At 36.6% G+C, this 19,108-nt stretch overlaps 1 protein-coding gene and 1 pseudogene across 3 annotated transcripts; one reads left to right on the forward strand and one right to left on the reverse strand.

Annotated features, from left to right (window-relative positions):
- Positions 1–5,822: 5,822 nt before the first annotated feature.
- On the forward strand, positions 5,823–11,897 carry LOC142610317 (adenosine kinase 2-like). Of its 3 annotated transcripts, XM_075782119.1 has the most exons (11): positions 5,823–5,987; positions 6,757–6,810; positions 9,259–9,345; positions 9,536–9,637; positions 9,753–9,820; positions 9,970–10,046; positions 10,142–10,239; positions 10,331–10,401; positions 10,482–10,548; positions 10,638–10,821; positions 11,361–11,897. In XM_075782119.1, exons 4-11 carry the CDS (start codon positions 9,539–9,541, stop codon positions 11,501–11,503), a joined length of 807 nt encoding a protein of 268 aa, XP_075638234.1. In that variant the 5' UTR covers positions 5,823–5,987; positions 6,757–6,810; positions 9,259–9,345; positions 9,536–9,538; the 3' UTR covers positions 11,504–11,897. The 3 variants fall into 3 exon arrangements, with proteins under 3 accessions (XP_075638234.1, XP_075638235.1, XP_075638233.1); XM_075782120.1 differs by lacking the exons at positions 5,823–5,987; positions 6,757–6,810; positions 9,259–9,345 and adding an exon at positions 9,378–9,446; XM_075782118.1 differs by lacking the exons at positions 5,823–5,987; positions 6,757–6,810; positions 9,259–9,345 and having other exon boundaries at positions 9,475–9,637.
- A 2,260-nt stretch (positions 11,898–14,157) lies between these two features.
- LOC142608643 (uncharacterized) lies at positions 14,158–19,087 on the reverse strand (annotated as a pseudogene).
- Between the last annotated feature and the right edge of the window lie 21 nt (positions 19,088–19,108).

Raw genomic sequence — 19,108 nt, forward strand, 5'->3', positions numbered from 1 at the left:
CTTCTAAGAACCTAGCTTGGGGTAAGCTGGGACCTAACTGGGAAGGCCCCTATCGCATTGTTTCAATAGCAGGCATAGGGTCATATAGGCTAGCTGATCTAGACGAACGAATTGTACCGCGTCCATGAAATGTAAATAATCTTAGAAGGTATTATTATTAATGAAATGAGCTTTTGTCAGTTAATATTTCAAAGTTATGAGTAGCTCTGATGCTCGCAGCTGTCATTTTTAAGAATCAAACAGAAGCTTGGTTAAGTGCAGTCCTCGGACCACAAACCTTGTGGAAATTGATGTCTTGTCATTTATTAAACAGAACCTTAGCTATGCCGGGTCTTCGGACCTCCTGCTTTGGGAAAATTAACATTTGAAGTTGTCATTTTTAAGAATCAAACAGAAGCTTGGTTAAGTGCAGTCCTCGGACCACAAACCTTGTGGAAATTGATGTCTTGTCATTTGTTAAACAGAACCTTAGCTATGCCGGGTCTTCGGACCTCCTGCTTTGGGAAAATTAACATTTGAAGTTGTCATTTTTAAGAATCAAACAGAAGCTTGGTTAAGTGCAGTCCTCGGACCACAAACCTTGTGGAAATTGATGTCTTGTCATTTGTTAAACATAACCTTAGTTATGCCGGGTTCTCGGACCTCCTGCTTTGGGAAATTTTACATTTGAAGTTATAGTTTTCAAGAATCAAACGGAAAATTGGTTAAGTCTTATCTTCGGACCACTATTTTAATCAAAGTTAACTCCATATTATGTCTGGGTGTTAATGCGTTACTGTTTATTAACTTGAATCTTAAATTTTACATCTTTAAGTGCTAAGCGAATTTGTGTAAGGAATGGTCCTCGGACCTTACATCCTACTAGAAACGGTGCTATGCATTACTAGGCATTGTTCAAATGTATCAACCATGCCACCTTTTGTTAAATCTCTAATAATATGCGCATGGTTATGTATGATTGTGCAATCCTTGGAGTTAGATTTGTTTACTCTGAGAAATTTTCGCTATGTATTAATGGGAAACTTCTGTACTAAGTACAAAAAGAATAAAGTAAAAACAGATACAACCCAAGTGAAAAGCAAATGAAATTGTTCTTCATTAATCATTTAAATATACATTACATATAATTCAAATACAGAAAAAGAGAAGTCCTAAAGATAGGTCCTAAGCCTTTGGAGGGGGGTCTTGCTGAGAGGTACTGGTGCCCTCGGTCTTTTTCAACTCCAGCTCAAAAGGAGTCAAAACTTGCTTTCCTTTATCTGCTGTCTTCGTTGGAAGGACGTTGGGGTCCACTGTCTGGCTCAAGTCCTTCTCTGCATCCCCTCCTCCTTCCTTCTCTTTGTTGGAACCTGAAGGTTCTGTAGGATCAAAAATTTGCTGTGGGACCATCAGAGGCAGAGCAGGGAGAGTTGGCTCAGGGGTAGGAGTGGCAGCAGGAGCTTCTTCAATCTCCTGTATTTCTAGGACTTCCTCAGATCCGAAGATTGGGGAACTCCTGCTACGTTTAAAGCTTCCCCCCATACTTTTTGACAGTATTCCCGGCATAAAGCCGCGAACTCCTCTGTCAGCTGCTCCTCTGTGGTTGCTACCCCTTCTTCGAAACTCGCCCCCGCTGGCGCCTTGAAGAGAGAGTTGGGAAGGAGCCGGCTTCTTCCTTCATCACGCTGCGTTCCTTTTTCAGATCCGAGCACTCCCTTTGAGCTTGGGAGAGCTCTTCATCTCTTTCACGAAGGAGCTTGCGCTGTCCTTCTATCTGGGTCTTCATGGTCTTCAAGTTTGACTCGACCCCATTTTTCTCTCTCCTCAGATCAGCCACCTCTGAGGTCAACTTCTCATTCTCAGCAAGGGCTGTGCCCAAGGACTTCTCAGTCTCCAGCCTGATTTCAAGCTCAGTTCTGGTCTCTCGGTGTCTTCGAAATGGAATTGATCTATCTCGTCGTCAAGTGTATGCGAAGAAGACACCTGCTCTTCTGGAACAACAGTTGCTTGTGAGTGCACGGCGAGGGGAATTGCTGCTATAGGCTGGTTGTACAAAACGGTGTTAGGAGCGTCCGGGAGGTCGCGGTCGTCCAGAAAGTGGGGCCGAGCTACGTTTATCCTCCTTCGTCTTCGGTCACCCGCAACTATGGCGTTTTCTATCTCCTGGAAGTCCGAGGAAATGGGAGTGTACCCTAAAATGAGATGAGCAGCCCGGAGTTGCAAGTCTTCGCTAACGAACACCTCGGAGCGAAGTACTCGGTTTAAATCTGCGACGTTACAGTGGCTTAAACGAGGACGCACGTGTTGCTTATCTGCAAAAAAGACATTAAAACAAACAAATCTGGTCAGATTCACACAGATATTTAGTAAATTTAAGAAAGTATGAATACGCATTTCTGTGTGTGTTAGAGGAAGTTATGTTGTGGGGAGATTAATCCTACGGCATCGCACCTGGATCCCCCCACTCAACTGGGCAGTGGAAGCCGTCGTGCCAGTTCCCAGAGACGATCGGTGGTCGTCCTTCATGCCTTTGTTGGATTCAAAGGCATGGAGATTAACCTAACGACACTAGAACGGGACTTAATGTAGTAACCTACGTTGGAAAGTTTATGGGACTCATACAGAAAGACGACATCGTGCCAAGTGAGGTTCAGATCCATTTGCTCATTTAGAGCATCGACACTACCCAAAACTCTAAAAACGTTTGGGAGGCACTGGTCGGGGCACAACCGGTGGTTGCGAAGATACTCTCTAGTTACAGGTTTCATTGGGAGGGTCATCCCACCCTCTATAAAGGCTATCATTGGGATGATAACCTCTCCCTCTTTCCTGGAACCGGCCACGGCTTCTGCCGGGCAATATTTTAACCCTACGTCGCTGGGAATACGGTACTTGGCCCTAAAGCCTTCCATCCCAGCGGCGGTATCAACTAGACACTTGAATCTTCCCATTACAGAGGAACGAGAGATTAAACTCTAGGAGGGAGAATGTTTGTAGTGACAGCCGAGGACAAAGACCGAGGAGAAAAGGTTAAGAATAGAAAGAGCAAGAACTTACAAGGTTGAAGGTGAGCAAATTTCCACGGTTTTCTGCAAGTAAGGTATGATGACTAATGTTTTGATGGGATTAGCCCCTGAGGAATTAAATGAAGGCGCAGGTTCCCGAAGCGTCACGACGTGCGAAAAGGCGGCCTCGAAATTATACTTGTCCCGCCTAAAATTTCGTGGAGTAACGAGGACCGTTGGATGCCCATCTCACCGTTGAACATGGGAGACAAAGAGTAACTTACAGTAATAAATGCGCGCGTTTTGAAAATAAAACCGCCAAGTGGCATCTTCTGGGACGCGAAACGATTTTCACACGTGCCGTAATTTGCAAAGTGTGTGGAGTAAGTTCTCATCAGATCAAAACCCTATTTTTCTCCTCGGACGTTGAAAATTAGAGTTTTGAGGGGCTATTGTGGGGGGTAAAAAGACCTTGATGGGTACATGGGCCGTGGGGCCATGCTAAGCAAGGCCGACCTATCCTTGGGTTTAGGACTTGATAGTACTACGGGTCGGTCCATACGCCGAGGATTCGAGGATCCAGCCGAGGGTGTTTATACCCTCGGACTGACATCGGAGAACCCGGGACTTCATGGTGAAGGTTAGGGAATGACACGGTCAAGACCAATAGTTAGAGGAAGTGAACCCTTGAATGTCCTAGAAGCACCAATGTTGGAGAAATATCAAAGATAAAGGCTGCTACCTCCACATTAAAGACCCTGCACCAACCACCCTGGCCGCATTAATGGGGAAGTGACACTTGAACAAATGGAAGGAAACTTCGGTTACTATTCAAAGGCACTAAGAAAAGAAATATCTAGGCTAAGGGGAGTCAAAGCGACGCGTACAAAGTATTCCAAAGAAAGTAGTATTTAAAGAGCGATCTAAGACATGTAAAGTGGACAGACTTTTTGTAACCTAAAAAGAAAAAGAAACAAAGAGAGAGAGATAATATAAGAACAACTCTCGCTTACTTCCGATAAGCCGATTTACTATATTTCTTGCTTGTTTCCAAGTATTTGCAATCTTTAGTTTGTCATTTAATCCTCACACACTTCTAACCCTGCTTTTAAGCCCACACTCTACAAATTCATATTGTTTAAGGCTCATTGGGCCTGAGCCCATAACTGTTCTTGGGGCCAGGTGCAATTGTGCACTTACAACTAGTAGGTAAAAAAATAATTTAAATAATAAATTTAAATTAAAATCAATAGCAATTTATACTTAAAATTTATTATAAAAATATCATAGATTAATTAAAAATCTAGCCTAATATATCCTAAATTTTTCCCTAGCTAGAACCTTAGAGCCCCTGCCAACCCACCTAACAAGCCTAACATGCATCTTTGAGTTTTTCAGAAAATGGGCTTGTTCAGTTAAAAAAAAGAAAAAAAAAAAAGAAAATGGGCTTATTTGAAAAAGAACCGTGTACTTCGAAAATTCCGAAATGGTCTTTTTGGTTTTCTCTGCCACCTACTTTGTTGATGAGAAAAGAGAAAGAAAAAAAAGAAAAAAAGAAAAAGTCGCCAGTGCAGTAGCCGACACAGAGGGTACAGAAAAAGAATACAGCGGTGGCACAACACTAGTAGTCGAAAGGGGCCCAATGGGTTGGTGAGAAATATTTCATATTTGATGTCCTAGACCACAAATTCTGGTTGGTGAGAAAGATACTTTAGATATTAGTTTGTCAACTTTGTTCTAATACATTGTTTTTATTTTTAAGAAACATGTGAATGAAAAATGTGTATAATGTTATTTAATAATTGAAAATATGTGTTTAAATATATGTACCAAATGGCTCATATGAGGTGAAAAAATGTGGTGTAAAATTCTTAGCAGAAAAATAGTGTTTGATATTATGCTCCTAATAACATATTTTTAAACATAATTGATTGTTTAGTATGAATATGTATTTTTAAGAAAAATTGTGATTTTTTTTTATGTATTTAGACATCATATGGTTACATTGTTTTTAAAATAATTACAACAATACTACTTAGAATTCCTTTATTTTGTTAAAACTAAATTTTTTTGCTAAAAGTACTATAGATAAAGATAAAACTTAGTTGAAATAGTATAATGAGACTCATGAATAGTATCAAAAAGTATAATGAGATCCATTAATAGTAACAAAAATAAGCTGAATAGTAAAATAAATTGACAAAAATAATTTTTGCCAAACAGACCCTCAAAATGGTAACTTGAAGATTGAATACTAATTACACTTCTCAATGTATAGGCATTCTAAATTGAGAATTGCAATTAAAATACTCTGTTAAACTATCCTACCAAACTTCTTTCTTTTAGCTCACTAAAATAACACAAATAATTTTTTTTATTTTTTTATTATTACAACTAACCAATCACAATCTGTCACATGTGATAGTAGAAGAATATAATGTGGCTAAGTACCCGTTTGCATATTGATGATTTCCTCAGCACCTGCGTTTTGGGTTTTTTATTTTTTTTATTTTTTAGGAACGCATTTTAGCTTTCCAGTAAATCCCGTGCACTATTTACAAGACCTACAAACATCTTTTTTTAACAAAATTTTCATTAAAAATAAGTTTCATAATATTATTTATATATTTAAAAATTATTTTGTTATAATATTTTTAATTTTAAATTTCTAATAAAATAAGAGGTATCCGAAGTCATCGACTGTGAAGATAAAATAATGGATTGATGTTTACATTATTGAAGTAGGCGCCACACCCACTCCATACGCATTTCCACACCTAAGCTATAAACTTGGACTTGGAACTCAACACAACACTTACATACATACATACATACCTTCTTCATTGATCATTCTCATTCTCATAGATTTCTGTGTAAATTTATCTCCTTCTCTCTGCTCAGATCAGCTTCTTCTGACTCAATGACGCACGAAGGCATTCTCATGGGTATGGGTAACCCTCTCCTCGACATCTCAGCAGTTGTTGACGATCACTTCTTGCAAAAGTATGTCACACCCACCAACCAATTTTAACAGCTTTACCTTAATCGCCTAGAAATTTGAAATTTTTTTTAACGTTTTTTGCTTTGCTTTTCTTAATTTTTGCAGTGTAAAACAGTACAAATACTTATGTTTTTCGTGTCTGATCTTGTATTTGCTGCTTCTAATGTTGAAACTACTTTGATCTGGCTTTGTTTGGAGATTTTATTAGGCTTTTGTTTTGGCAAGTTCAGACTTACATTTTAGTTACTGTTTTTAGATTCCTTAATTTTCACAGAAGCTTGACATAGGGTGAAATTGTTTAATGTAGCTGGTGGACTGTGCCAAGAGTATGGTGGGCATGTGTTAAAAGTACTATTTATTTTAAGAAAGTTTTGATACACATTTGTGGAAAATATAAAGAAGTGTAAAAAAAAAAAAAAGTAGGTTGCTTTTTTCTTTCCCCATAAAAAGTTTTTAAAAATATTTCCTAAATCAATTCTCGTTAACTTTTCCCTTTCTCCTTAGTTTATTGCTCATATATTACTTTTATCAGTTCCCTTTTTGGTGGAGTTGGGAATTGCTAGAACAGCCCACAAATTAGTCACAATTGTCTATAATGTTAATTGTATGGATCCTACGTTGATAATTTTACAAACTGTTTTTCAGTTAAGTTTTTGGTGAGGAAATTGTGATGGTTTTTCGGATAATTTCCTCGAATAACATGTATTGAAAAAGAGAGAAAAGAAATACAGTTTCATTGTTTTGATTGGCAGGTTGTTTTTTCTGTAACAGGTATGACCTGAAGTCGAACAATGCAATTCTCGCAGAGGAAAAGCATGTACCGATGTAAGACATCTCTTTTTATGTCAAGATCAGCGTAATGCTAATTGTTGTTTATGTTTTTGATGTGGTGGTTCTCAGTTTGAGTTATGTTGAATCTTGGGCCATGGAAGATGAGAATTGCTTGAACATTGAATTGGATGTGATTTCATTTGATTGAATATAGCTTGGTTAAAAATTTCCTTTACAAGAGATCTATTAATGCTGTATAAGATGGGTACTACAATTGTTGAATTTTAAATATTCAGTCAGTGAGATTATAATCATCAATGTTGAAGAAATAATAGGAGTGATGAAAAGACTTTATAAGATGGGCATTATTACTATTGATCTGTAAATATTTGAAGGTGTGATACAAGAGGTGAAAAATTAAAAAAATATAGTATGTTAAAGTTGACATAGCACAATCTCATTTTGATCTGTCTTACTTGAGTGCAATCTTCTATAGATAATTCACACATTACATAACATCATCAATGAGATATAATCACAAGGTCTTTGTATGTATGTGTGTGTGTGTGGTGACAGCACAAGTGTTAATATTTGTTCCATGAGTATTGCATCAGTGTTTTTTTTTTTGGGTGAGTATTTGTCCAGCAGTTTCTATCGCTATATTGTGGAGTGGAATAGAAGAACGATGGAAATCAGCTTATTAAAAACATGTAAATAATGTTCTAATTTAATTGTTACTTGGGTAGCAAAAGCATACTGCTTTGTGAGGATGGTACTTGAATGCAACTTCAAGTCTTTGACAGTTAATTAAAATGACAGAAATGTCACAGAAAAACCTACCAGCACTCATGAACTCTCTTACTATCCTATGGTCCTATCCTTGGAGGTATTGGAGGAACCAAGGAAGGATGGAGAAGGAGGAGAGTGAAAGGAGAGGGCAAATCCTCTAATTTCGTAGAAGGGCAAAGGGAGGGGGAGGCTGAGGCTAAATGATGCAAGGAGTGCAAAGTCTATTTTATTTTGATTTAATTGTGTATAATTAGAAGTAAATTGTGTTTTAACTATTGGATAATGATTTTCCACAAAATGGTATTGGTGATGAAAGGTATAACTTGTACAAATCTTTCTATTTTCCAAATTTTGAATTGGATTTTATTTTTAGGTCTTATTAACTAATTAGGTTATCAATATTTTATTTAATTTCTTAGAGTTAAGGTTATTTTTGTAATTCAATAATTAAGCTTTGATCCAAGTCAATTAGGGTTAAGATTTAGTCCTAGTAGTTTATATAAGTGTGCTCTTGTACTCCTATGGAAATAAGTTCATGATGAATTTAATTTTAGCTGGAATTTTTCCAGTGGCTTGGTTTGATTCCTACTATAGGTGCTAATTCAAAGTTTTAATTTCTATTCTTCTGTTGTTGATTTTTAATCCCTTTTGAGAACTTGTGCTGCATAAGTTCTGGTATCAAAGGTGTTCATTGTTATAAATCACTGAACCCCTTTGGGTCTACCAAAACCTACTTATAAAAAAAAGGTGGGCAAGATTGCGGAGGGTGAGCACAAAAAATTTGTGAAATTTCCTTTTTACCCTCACTTAAACTATTTCAATATGGCAATAATAGCATAACTAACCTTTTCACACGTTCTCAAAGGTGCCTTTTTATTATTTTAAAAATTTTAAATTAAAGGTTTTTTCTTTTTATCTAATTATTGTTAACTCACTTCTCATTATATATTTATAGATGGGTTATTCTATTTTATTTATTGGTAAGTTACATATGCACCTAGTGATAAAATTTTAAAAGATAACCACCTCTCCACCATTCCTATTTTTTTCTATCACTTTGCCAAATTTAAGGATTTTTATTTTAACAATTTGTATTTGTAGATTGAATTATGTCCTGTTGGTAATGAGACCACCAAATTCTACTCTCTTTATAATAGAGTTTATTTATTTTTAAAATTTTAATTTTTATACATATGTTATACATGCATCTAATGGGTGTTGAGCCTGCAAAATCATCCGTGGCATGTATAAGGGGAGGAGTTGAGGTTGAGCTAGAGCTCATTGGCCTCTTTTAATAATAGCCTAAATTAGATATGTACTTTTCTCTCTCTCTGCTTTTCTTCCTACTACAAAACATGAGGGAGTGGTGGACTCTCCTCACCTCTGTATCCCTCATACTTTCCATCTCTCCTACGAAACAGAGTATAAACAAAGGCATATACACTTTGATTAAGGAATAGTATCGTACTAGCTTAGGTACTTGAGAAACTGCTATGTGACATAACTGTTATGGTCATATTTAAGGAGCTTAAGAGCTTTTTTCCAGTCTCTTTTCATCAAATGGGCAGCGAAATGTACATGGTAACTTGCTTGAAGATTAGGAATTTCAATATAAGCTTATGTTGGATACTGCTTGGACCTCCCTTCCCATCTGTATGAGAATTTTTCTGTAAAACTATGCTTCTTTACTCAATGATGAGTTAAATGTCCCAGATATGAAGAAATGGCTAACAATCCCAATGTAGGGTACACTGTTGGAGGTAATGGATTCATTGCTCAAATAATGAAATTCAAAATTTTGTTTTGCTATTTAATTTCAGTAAATAATATAGATGAATGATGAGTTCAGTTTGATTTTATTATCTGCAAGTGCAACTTAAAATTCAATCAGAGTTGCTCAGGTACATTATTACTTCCTTTTGAGGGGAGTGGAAGAATTCAGTAGTATTATCCCTTTGCTCGGTAAATGAGTTACCCTTTGCTTTTGCAGTGGATGCTCCAAATTCCTGGTGCAACGAGTTATATTGGTTGCATTGGCAAGGACAAGTTTGGAGAGGAGATGAAGAAGAACTCAAAGCTTGCTGGTGTCAATGTAAGTTTCCTTTTCTTCTTCTTCTTTCACTTTTTTGATTTTGCATAAATATATTCTTAAGCATTGGGCCATATAGTAGTAATATTGCCAATGTCATCTAATACATATCAATCAGGTTCAATATTATGAGGATGAATCTACACCAACAGGAACTTGTGCTGTCTGTGTTGTGGGTGATCAAAGGTTGGTTGCATCAAACTTGCTGTGAAATTTTCTCATACTTCCTGACAAACTGTTGCCCTGCATCTTCCTCTTATTGTTTAAACTAAGCAAATGTTCTCAAATTTGTGCCTGGCTGGATTAATAGCAGTTATTGTTGGCTGAATATGTAGGTCACTTGTTGCTAACTTGTCGGCGGCAAATTGCTACAAATCTGAGCATTTAAAAAGGCCAGAAAACTGGGCGTTGGGTACACTTTTCGCCTATGCATTCTTGTTTTATATCTCTTTTGTCTAATTAGTCATTCTTGTAAATCGACTTCTTTGTGAAATCTTGTTTGGATAGTTGAGAAGGCTAAGTACTATTACATAGCTGGCTTTTTCCTCACCGTATCCCCAGACTCCATACAGCTTGTTTCTGAACATGCAGCTGCACATGACAAGGTATAATGAGACATATTTGGAATCCCCTCTTATCAACTGGTTTAAGTAGCTTCTGCATGAGAAATCTCTAATATCTAATTTTTTTCTGCAGATCTTCATGATGAACCTTTCTGCTCCATTTATCTGTGAGTTCTTCAAGGATGCCCAGGAGAAATTTTTGCCGTAAGCATTTTTATCATCTTCTTTTGTGGTAATAAGTATATATACATATTGACATAGGACATGCCTTCTTTGGGGTTCAGGTATATGGACTTTCTTTTTGGAAATGAGACAGAAGCAAGAACCTTCTCAAAAGTTCATGGCTGGGAGGTAATGGTTACTTGGTAGTTGGTATCAGATTTTACAAGATTCACTGTTTTTTTTTTTAAGTTTAACATGCTCGGTCTGTTCTTGACCAGACTGAAAATGTAGAGGAAATAGCTCTAAGCCTTTCCCGATGGCCTAAAGCATCAGGAACACATAAGAGGATAGTTGTAATTACTCAGGGTGCAGATCCCGTGGTTGTTGCTGAAGATGGGGAAGTGAAGAAGTTCCCTGTAATATTATTACCTAAAGACAAAATTGTTGATACAAATGGAGCAGGTATGTGTTGTCTTGTGCTGGCAAAAGTTTCAAATGTCAGAATAGACTAACTTACTCTTCTTCATGCCAATTACTGTCAAAAAGTTAAATCATCTTGAGCATTCAATGATAAAGGTCATTATCACCATTTTTGTCTTTTCATATCTTTACAAGTTATACCCGTCTATAAATATATCATTGAATTGGCAAGACAAATAGCCATAAGCATCTGCCTAATTTTTATTGCTTCCATTTCCTGTTTGGCAGATCAGAACAATTGAAAGCACCAATCTAAAATAATAATAATAATAATAATAATGTTACTACGGTTTTACCAATGAATTTAGGATACCTGTATCATACTGCTTTTTATGCCCCATGAATAAGTTTGGTTTGCTCATTGACATTAAAATCATGATTGCGCAAGTACCCAATGGCCTTGATAGAACATAAAACACGAAGGCAGTAAAGTCATGTACCAGAAATGTTTGTCCAACACCACACAAAGAAGAAATTGAACCTTTTTATAATTAATTAACTTGTTAACTTGTGTTTTGTAGGGGATGCATTTGTTGGAGGATTTTTATCGCAGTTGGTTCAAGAGAAATCCATCGAAGACTGTGTGAGAGCTGGCTGTTGTGCAGCAAATGTTATAATTCAGAGGCCTGGCTGCACATACCCAGAGAAGCCTGATTTTAATTAAGTGGCTCCTTCTTTCCCTGCAGTTCTGGGTGTTGTTTTGGTTGAGAATCATATTGCTCTTTGTATTTTTAGAATAACTACAATCTGAAAAAGAATATATGTGGCCAACCTTGATTAATCTATTGAGTATTCCTAGTCGATCCCAAAAATTTGGGACTAAGGCTTGTTATTATTGTAGTATTAGAAGAACTGCATGCCAAAATATCCTCAATAACTGAGGCAACTAGTATGGAATTTTGATTCACAGGAAAGGGAAAAATGAAACTTATATACTTTACCTTGTGATGAGTCAAGTATGTCAATGTTCAATGGTTAATTTAATTTGCCAGATGGGATAAGAAAATTCCCCTCCTTTCTGAATGAATTGATCAATAAATGAAATTGCTTATTACAAAGTACAACAGGCAATAATATTTTTTTTGCCGGAATAACAGGCAACAAATTAAATGTTCTTGTATTATTCTTTTTTATCTATATTGAACCTAAATTTGTTGGCATATTTATTTTTTCCTGAACAAATCTCGTGAATTCTCGTGATTAGTGGACCAACATTGTGGCTCTGCTAATAATACAAATACGACATCATTTGCCATAGATTTTATTCATCTCTTGTTGCTGGGGTTTCCCTCTTCAACCCTCCCACTCCAAAGGGAAATCTTGGGTTAAATATCCTCCATGTTGTGTTATGATTTTAGTGTCTCATGTTGCTTAAGTGTAAGCTTAAACATGTATTTATAAGCTTTAGGGCACGCTCTCCTTGCAAGCTGGTTTTCAAGGGTGAGTTCTACCCATTGGTCTGTAACATTTGGTATCAGAGCTAACCACTAGCTCGATTAATCGAATTTAGCTCATTGAGTACGAGATCAAATGAGTTGCGGCTTTGTGGTCAAATTCCGAAAGGGATAACCTAGAGGTTGGATTAAAATAATTGATAGGTAAGTGGAGTCACCAAAAGAAAAAATGGCTTCCATCGGGTAGCTGATAGGTGAGTGGAGCTACCAAAAGAGAAATGGCTACTGTTAGGTTAGTGTTGCAAGAGTGAGCCGTCGTGAATGTTGGCTGCGGAGTGTGGTGGTATGTTATGATCGTGATGTCCCATATTGCTTAAATGTAAGCTTAAACATGTGTTTTTAAGCTCTACCAATAGGTTTGTAACATGTTGTGGCTGGTTGCTATATATAAGATGCTCTCGCCACAGTTGGAATACAATTCTTTTTATTTGAAATTTTATAAAGACCCCTAGCTATTGAGATGTAACCAATCACTTGTTAATCTATTAAGGCTTCAACAACAAAATCTTTGTGCATTTAACCAAAGTCCTGATGGTTATAGATTAAAATTCAACGACTTTTTTAATGTACTTTATGCATTGAAAGAGGACCCATGATGGACAAGAAGATCAAACCAACGGTCCCGTATTCAAGCCCTAGAAACTAAAGTACCACTTACTACCACTATTCCAAACAAAGAGATTGGTGACACGTAAAAGATTATCGTCAATGGATCTTCGAGTACCCATGCAACTTCACCACATAGGAGAATTGACCTTTTAATCATAAATGAGAATTAGGGGGAGGAGAAACTATTACAACCATATCCATTGAAGGAGAACCAAAAGCAAGGGTGTCTCAAAATAAGCAAGGTTTAATCATATCTATGAATTGTGAATAATGAATTATTTAGAATCTACATGGCAAATGCCAATTTCTATCATATTGTAACAATGATCTAAACAAACAGATACATTCTCAAGACAATATCAAATGTAAAATGCATAAACACCACATAACGACAAAATCCCTTTTGACAGAGATTGCAGCCCAAAAAAGTAAATAAAGATTTACGGATCTCCTAAGCCTGCAAGAACCAAATAGAAAATATTAATAAACCAGCCCATAACCATATCAAAGATTATCACTTATGTTGCATGCAGCAATAGAGCCTAACCTTGTTAGCAATATTGTTGGAAAGCCAGTCTAGTCCCTCGTACAGCCCTCCCTAAGTGGCACACGTGCTCTCGATATATCTGAAATAGAACCCAAAGTAATGGCCCCAATCAGTGGATACCAATTTTCCTATGCATAGGGTAAAACGAGAGAGAGAGAGAGAGAGAGAGAGTGTTAATATATCAGTGGCTTTGACGGAGGGAATGAAGACCAAGCTTAGCAGTTATTTCAACAGCATTCATGGCATTTGGAAGATCCTGCTTGTTTGCAAATACAAGCAGCACAGCCTCCCTCAATTCATCCTAAGCATTCAATTAGCAATATTATTATGCACAAGAAAATTTTAAACAAAACTGAGAGATGGTAAGTAAAATGAGCTATTGGCAGTAAGATGTACACAGGGTATATATGTTCTTAATACCAAAATAGTTGAATTAGAATACTGTAGAGACTAACAGTATTACAAAGCAATGTCAGCAATAAAATGATCCAACTAATTATGTGAATTGTTAATTATGTTTAATTGTGTTAGTTTTTAATAGGCTAGTAACATAAAAAAATCAATAACCTTTTCCAAGATCTAACTAAACTAAAACATTACAGGTTCCAGTCAGTATATTACAAGATGGAGCCTTTAGTTACCTCATTCAACATCCGATGCAGCTCATCCCTAGCCTCAACCACACGGTCACAGTCATTGCTATCAACCACGAAGATAAGCCTTTGAGTGTTTTGGAAGTAATGTCTCCACAAAGGTCGAATCTGTACATGCACCATACAAGACTTAGAAAATGGACAGACGATAATGCCTAAGGGAAAGTATAGCTCTCAATAAATTTAACTTGGTGTAGCACCAACAACACATTAATAACAATGGATCACCCATAAGCATGCCATTTTCAAAGTGTGAAAAGTACCAATGTTAACCAACTAATGCATAATACAAACATACAAGCATTCAAGTATAGACATGCCTAATTGCATGTGTATGTACACATATATATAATTGTGTGTATAGATTATGTACGCCACAACATGAATAGTTGTCCTCACATAGAATAAGGAAAAACTGAAAATACAAGGTGGCATTCAGTGTAACTTATGAATATGTTATGTGCTAATGGAATAACCAATCAACACAAGACTGTCAATAAGCACATAAATCACGAATAACTAACACAAAAACATACTTCCTCTTAAAACTAAGGAAGAAATTGAAAGACAAGGTGGCTCAAAATAATGTACATACATTATCTTTATGTTGCGTGCTAATGGACAAGCATCTAATTAGCACAAGGACAGACATATGCACATAATAACCAATAGCAACTAAACACAAGTTATCAGATACTTGTCTGAAATGTCTGCCACAAGCTGAATAGCTCTTCCTTAAATAGACAAGGAAAAACTGAATCAGAAAGTAGCTAGTAGATGTAGCTTATGAATTTGTTGTGTGGTAATGGTTCAATATCTAGTCAGCACAAGACCGTCCATAAGCACTAAAGAAACTAGGTGCACATAAGAATTACAAAAACATGATATAATTAACAATATTTTCCTGATTTCACATTTATGCTTAAAGTTTCAGTTGTTATAAAACTTAAACACTAAGATCACATACCTTGTCCTGGCCCCCGACATCCCAGACAGTGAAGCTGATGTTCTTGTATCCCACAGTCTCCACGTTAAGTTGCAAATCTTCAAGTCAAAGGACAAAAAAGCTACTTCATTAAGTTCAAAAGTGTTCCAAACTACACTAATCTAAATTGGTTCCAATTCCCAAGTCTAGTGTCAATACAGTTCAGGAAAGCATGTGAAACTAAGACAAATTGAGCATAGAAATAGAAGTAAGGTATTTACTGCACCTTACATTTAAGCGTAATAATATTTTTATTGTAACATTCAACACGCAACTCCAACACTTAATTTAAGCATAATATACATATATTAACGTTTATTCCACTACTTAATGGATGTATGACCACAGAGAAGGTCAAACTTTAGAACAAATATATTTCTCATTAACTTTACATTAGACAAAATTTGAAATAATTATCCATGAAAATAGCTCGAAAGCAACAACATGAGTGCACAATGAAATCTCAACAAAAGATAAAACAATTAAGAGAACGATCAATCTTCCATATATAAAATGAAGAGAAAGTTCATCTTGTAAAAAATATAAAATTTACTCCAAAAAGTTAAAATTAAAAATACATGTTGCTTATAGATTGACAAGCAATGGGTACAAATATGTAGCTTGTCCTTGATTTGGAGAAGTTAAAAAACCTTTACACAAACTTATGAAGCAATTCTTAAATGTTCTTATCTACTTAATTAGATGACAGCAAGTCAACCAACATGGTTGCAATCATCGCATTTGCTGGAAAAACCCTTGTCAACCATTATTTTGAGATATTTCATTGCCTTTGACGTCTCATTGCGTTGCAATAACCCTTGGATGATTGTGTTATATGTGTGATTGTTAGGGGTACAACCGTTCCCATCCATTTTCTCAAGCAGCTCACTCGCTTCATCTATTAGTCCCTCTTTACAAAGCCCTTTGAGCATTATGGTGTAAGTTCGAACATTGGGTTGCAATCCTTTCATAGGTAGACTATAAAAGAGTTCTCTTGCAGCTGAAAGTTTCCCAGCATTAAACAAACCGTGAATCAAGATGTTGTAAATCACAATATTGTAGCCTAGTGTTTTGTCTTCTATCCCCTGAAACAATTTTATCGCCTCAACAATTTGTTTATTCTTACAAAGGCCATCCATCAATGTAGCATAGGTTTCGGGATCTGGTGGTTGGCCACAAGCCTGCATTTTATGGAATAGCTCTAGTGCAGCCTGGGGTCTCTTCACTCGACAAAACCCACTTATAAGACTGCAGTAAGTGACAAAATTGGGAGCCACTCCCATGTTGGACAATTCAAATTGAAGTTTATAAAATAATAGAATATATAAATGATTGGAATAGAATCAAACTGAAGTTTATTTCTTTCATGGTACAACTTTTATGGCTATTTTAGGAGGAGCTCACAACAAATCTTGAGTGGCAAGTTGTTATTGGTTGTTACTAGTGAGCAAATAAGTAATTTAAGTGATAAATTCAAATTAAAATCCAATAATAAGTTATCACTTATGATTTGTTATGAAAATGTTGTTGACATAACACTTCTAATTTTAGGAGAGTTGGTTGCATTGTTCATGTGTGATATGGTTCCCAAGACCTATTCTGTATCTATCACAACTCCATAGAGAGTAAAGTTCTCCTCCCATCCAATAACTCCTTGTGAGGGTCAACCAAATCTTCACTTCAAATAAAACCTATTTAGTTACAGATTAAAAAATAAAAAGACCAAAAAATTTGAAAGGGAAAAAACATCAATGATATGAAAAGAAACATCACTTCATAAAAAGTAAATAACCACTTCCAACAAATATACATACATCTTATAGATTGATTGACGAAGTCTTAATAAATAATTCTTAAAGTGTTTTATCTGCTGGATTTGCAGATAGCAAGTCAACCAACATGGATGCAATGGTTGCATTTGCTGAAAAACCCTAGTCAACCATTATCTTAATAAGTTCCATAGCCTTTGCTGTCTCATTCTGTTGCAGCAACCCTTGGATGATTGTGTTATATGTTCGATCATTAGGAGAGAAATGGTTCCCATCCATTTTCTCTAGCAGCTCACTCGCTTCATCAATTAGCCCATCTTTGCAAAACCCTTTGATCATTATAGTGTAAGTTCGAACATCAGGTTGCAATCATTTTGCAAGAAGACTATTAAAGATTTCTCTTGCTGTTGTAAGTTCCCTAGCATTGCACATACTGTTAATCAAGATGTTGTAAAACACAATATTGTGGTCCAATTTTTTGTCTTCCATCTCTTGAAACAATGCCATCGCGTCCCCAATTTTTTTGTTCTTACAAAGGCCATCCAACAAGATAGCATAGGTTTGGGGATCTGGAAGTTGGCCACATGCTTGCGTCTTATGAAATAGGTCTAGTGCAGTTTGGGGTCTCTCCACTCGACAAAACCCACCTATAAGAGTGTTATAAGTCACAATGCTGGGAGCCACTCCCTTGTTGGACATTTCATCAAAGAGACTCCGTGCTTCATCAATTCTTTTATTTTTGCAAAATCCATTGATTAATATGTTATAGCTAAACACATCAGGTGAACAACCTCTCTCAACCATCATATTGAATGTTTTGATAGCATCACCCATTTTGTTTTGTAAACAATAACCATCAATCAAAGAGCTATATGTGACTGTGTTAGGCTCAATGCCTCTTTGAATCATCACGGTAAAAACTTCGTTTGCCTCAGTCAACATCCCTTCCTTGCAAAGTGTGTCCACTAATATACTAAAGGTTTGCACATTTGGCATGATGTTCCTCTGTGTCATCTCATTCAACAAAGTAGTGGCCTCTCTCCACCGGCTGAAATTGCATAGGCCTTGAATCAAGGAATTGTAAGTGACAAGGTCCGGCTGAATGCCTTTACTCATCATTCCAGATAAAAGGTTCAAAGCCTCAGTTACCAATCTATCCTTACATAAACTATCAATGATTGTGCTATAAGCTGTCACATCAAGCTCAAAATCTCCTTCTTCCAATTTCTTGAGCAACCCAATAGCCATATCAGTCTTACCAATCTTACACAGAGCATTTAGTATCGTTCCACAAGTAAATGCATCAGGTTGATACCCTTTCTTCTCCATATCTTCTACCAACTTCACAGCTCCAGCAATGTTACCTTGAAGACAGAGACCCTTCACAAGGGTGTTTAGAGGAATAGAGTCTGGGTGATAACCAAGTTTCAAAATTGTTGCCAAGACAGAGAACCCAAAATCTAGACAGTTTAAATGGCAGAAGCAGTTAATCAAAATAGTAAGAGTACAAACATCAGGAGAGATACCAAATGATTCGATTCGTTTAATTAGAGAAATGACTACTGGGTAATGCTTCATACTTGCAATGGCACCCAACATGTGATTAAAATCGTAAATGGAAGGCAAAGGGCGCGTGTGAAGCATTTTATCAAACAGGTCTGAGGCATGATCAACATTCCTAAAGCTTCTAGATTTGCACTGATCTCCAATAGATTTCAAGAATTGATTGTGATTGTGATTGTGATTATGATTCGGGGTTTTCTTAGCACTAGCAACAGTAAGAGTAGAATAACAATAAGAACGAAAACAAGTGTGTGAAGAACGAAGCAGCGTACCCATTTTCCTGAAGATCCAGCAAACAATTCGGCAGCGGAAATCAGAACGAAACGATAGAGTTTGAGAATTGAGAAAGAGAGAGAGAGATAGATAGAGAATCGGTTCGGTTTTGAGGGCAGTTTCCTTCAACTAAGCTACTGATCAGTTATCTGATAGTGAGAGAGCATAAAAAAAATTTGGCTGAAATGTGGTATTAATAGCAGCGTACCCATTTTCCAGCAAACAATTCGGCCGCCGAAATCAGAACGAAAGGATAGAATTTGAGAATTGAGAAAGAGAGAATCGGTTTTGAGGGCAGTCCACTGATCAGTGTTATCTCTCATGGTGAGAGTGAGAGAGCAAAAAAACAATTGGGGAAGGGGGCGGCTGAAATGTGCTATTTGTATCATGCTTAGCCAATGAGATCAGTCGGCCAA

This window comes from Castanea sativa, chromosome 9 (assembly GCF_040712315.1).
Source record: "Castanea sativa cultivar Marrone di Chiusa Pesio chromosome 9, ASM4071231v1".
In the NCBI taxonomy this organism is placed as follows: Eukaryota; Viridiplantae; Streptophyta; class Magnoliopsida; order Fagales; family Fagaceae; genus Castanea; species Castanea sativa.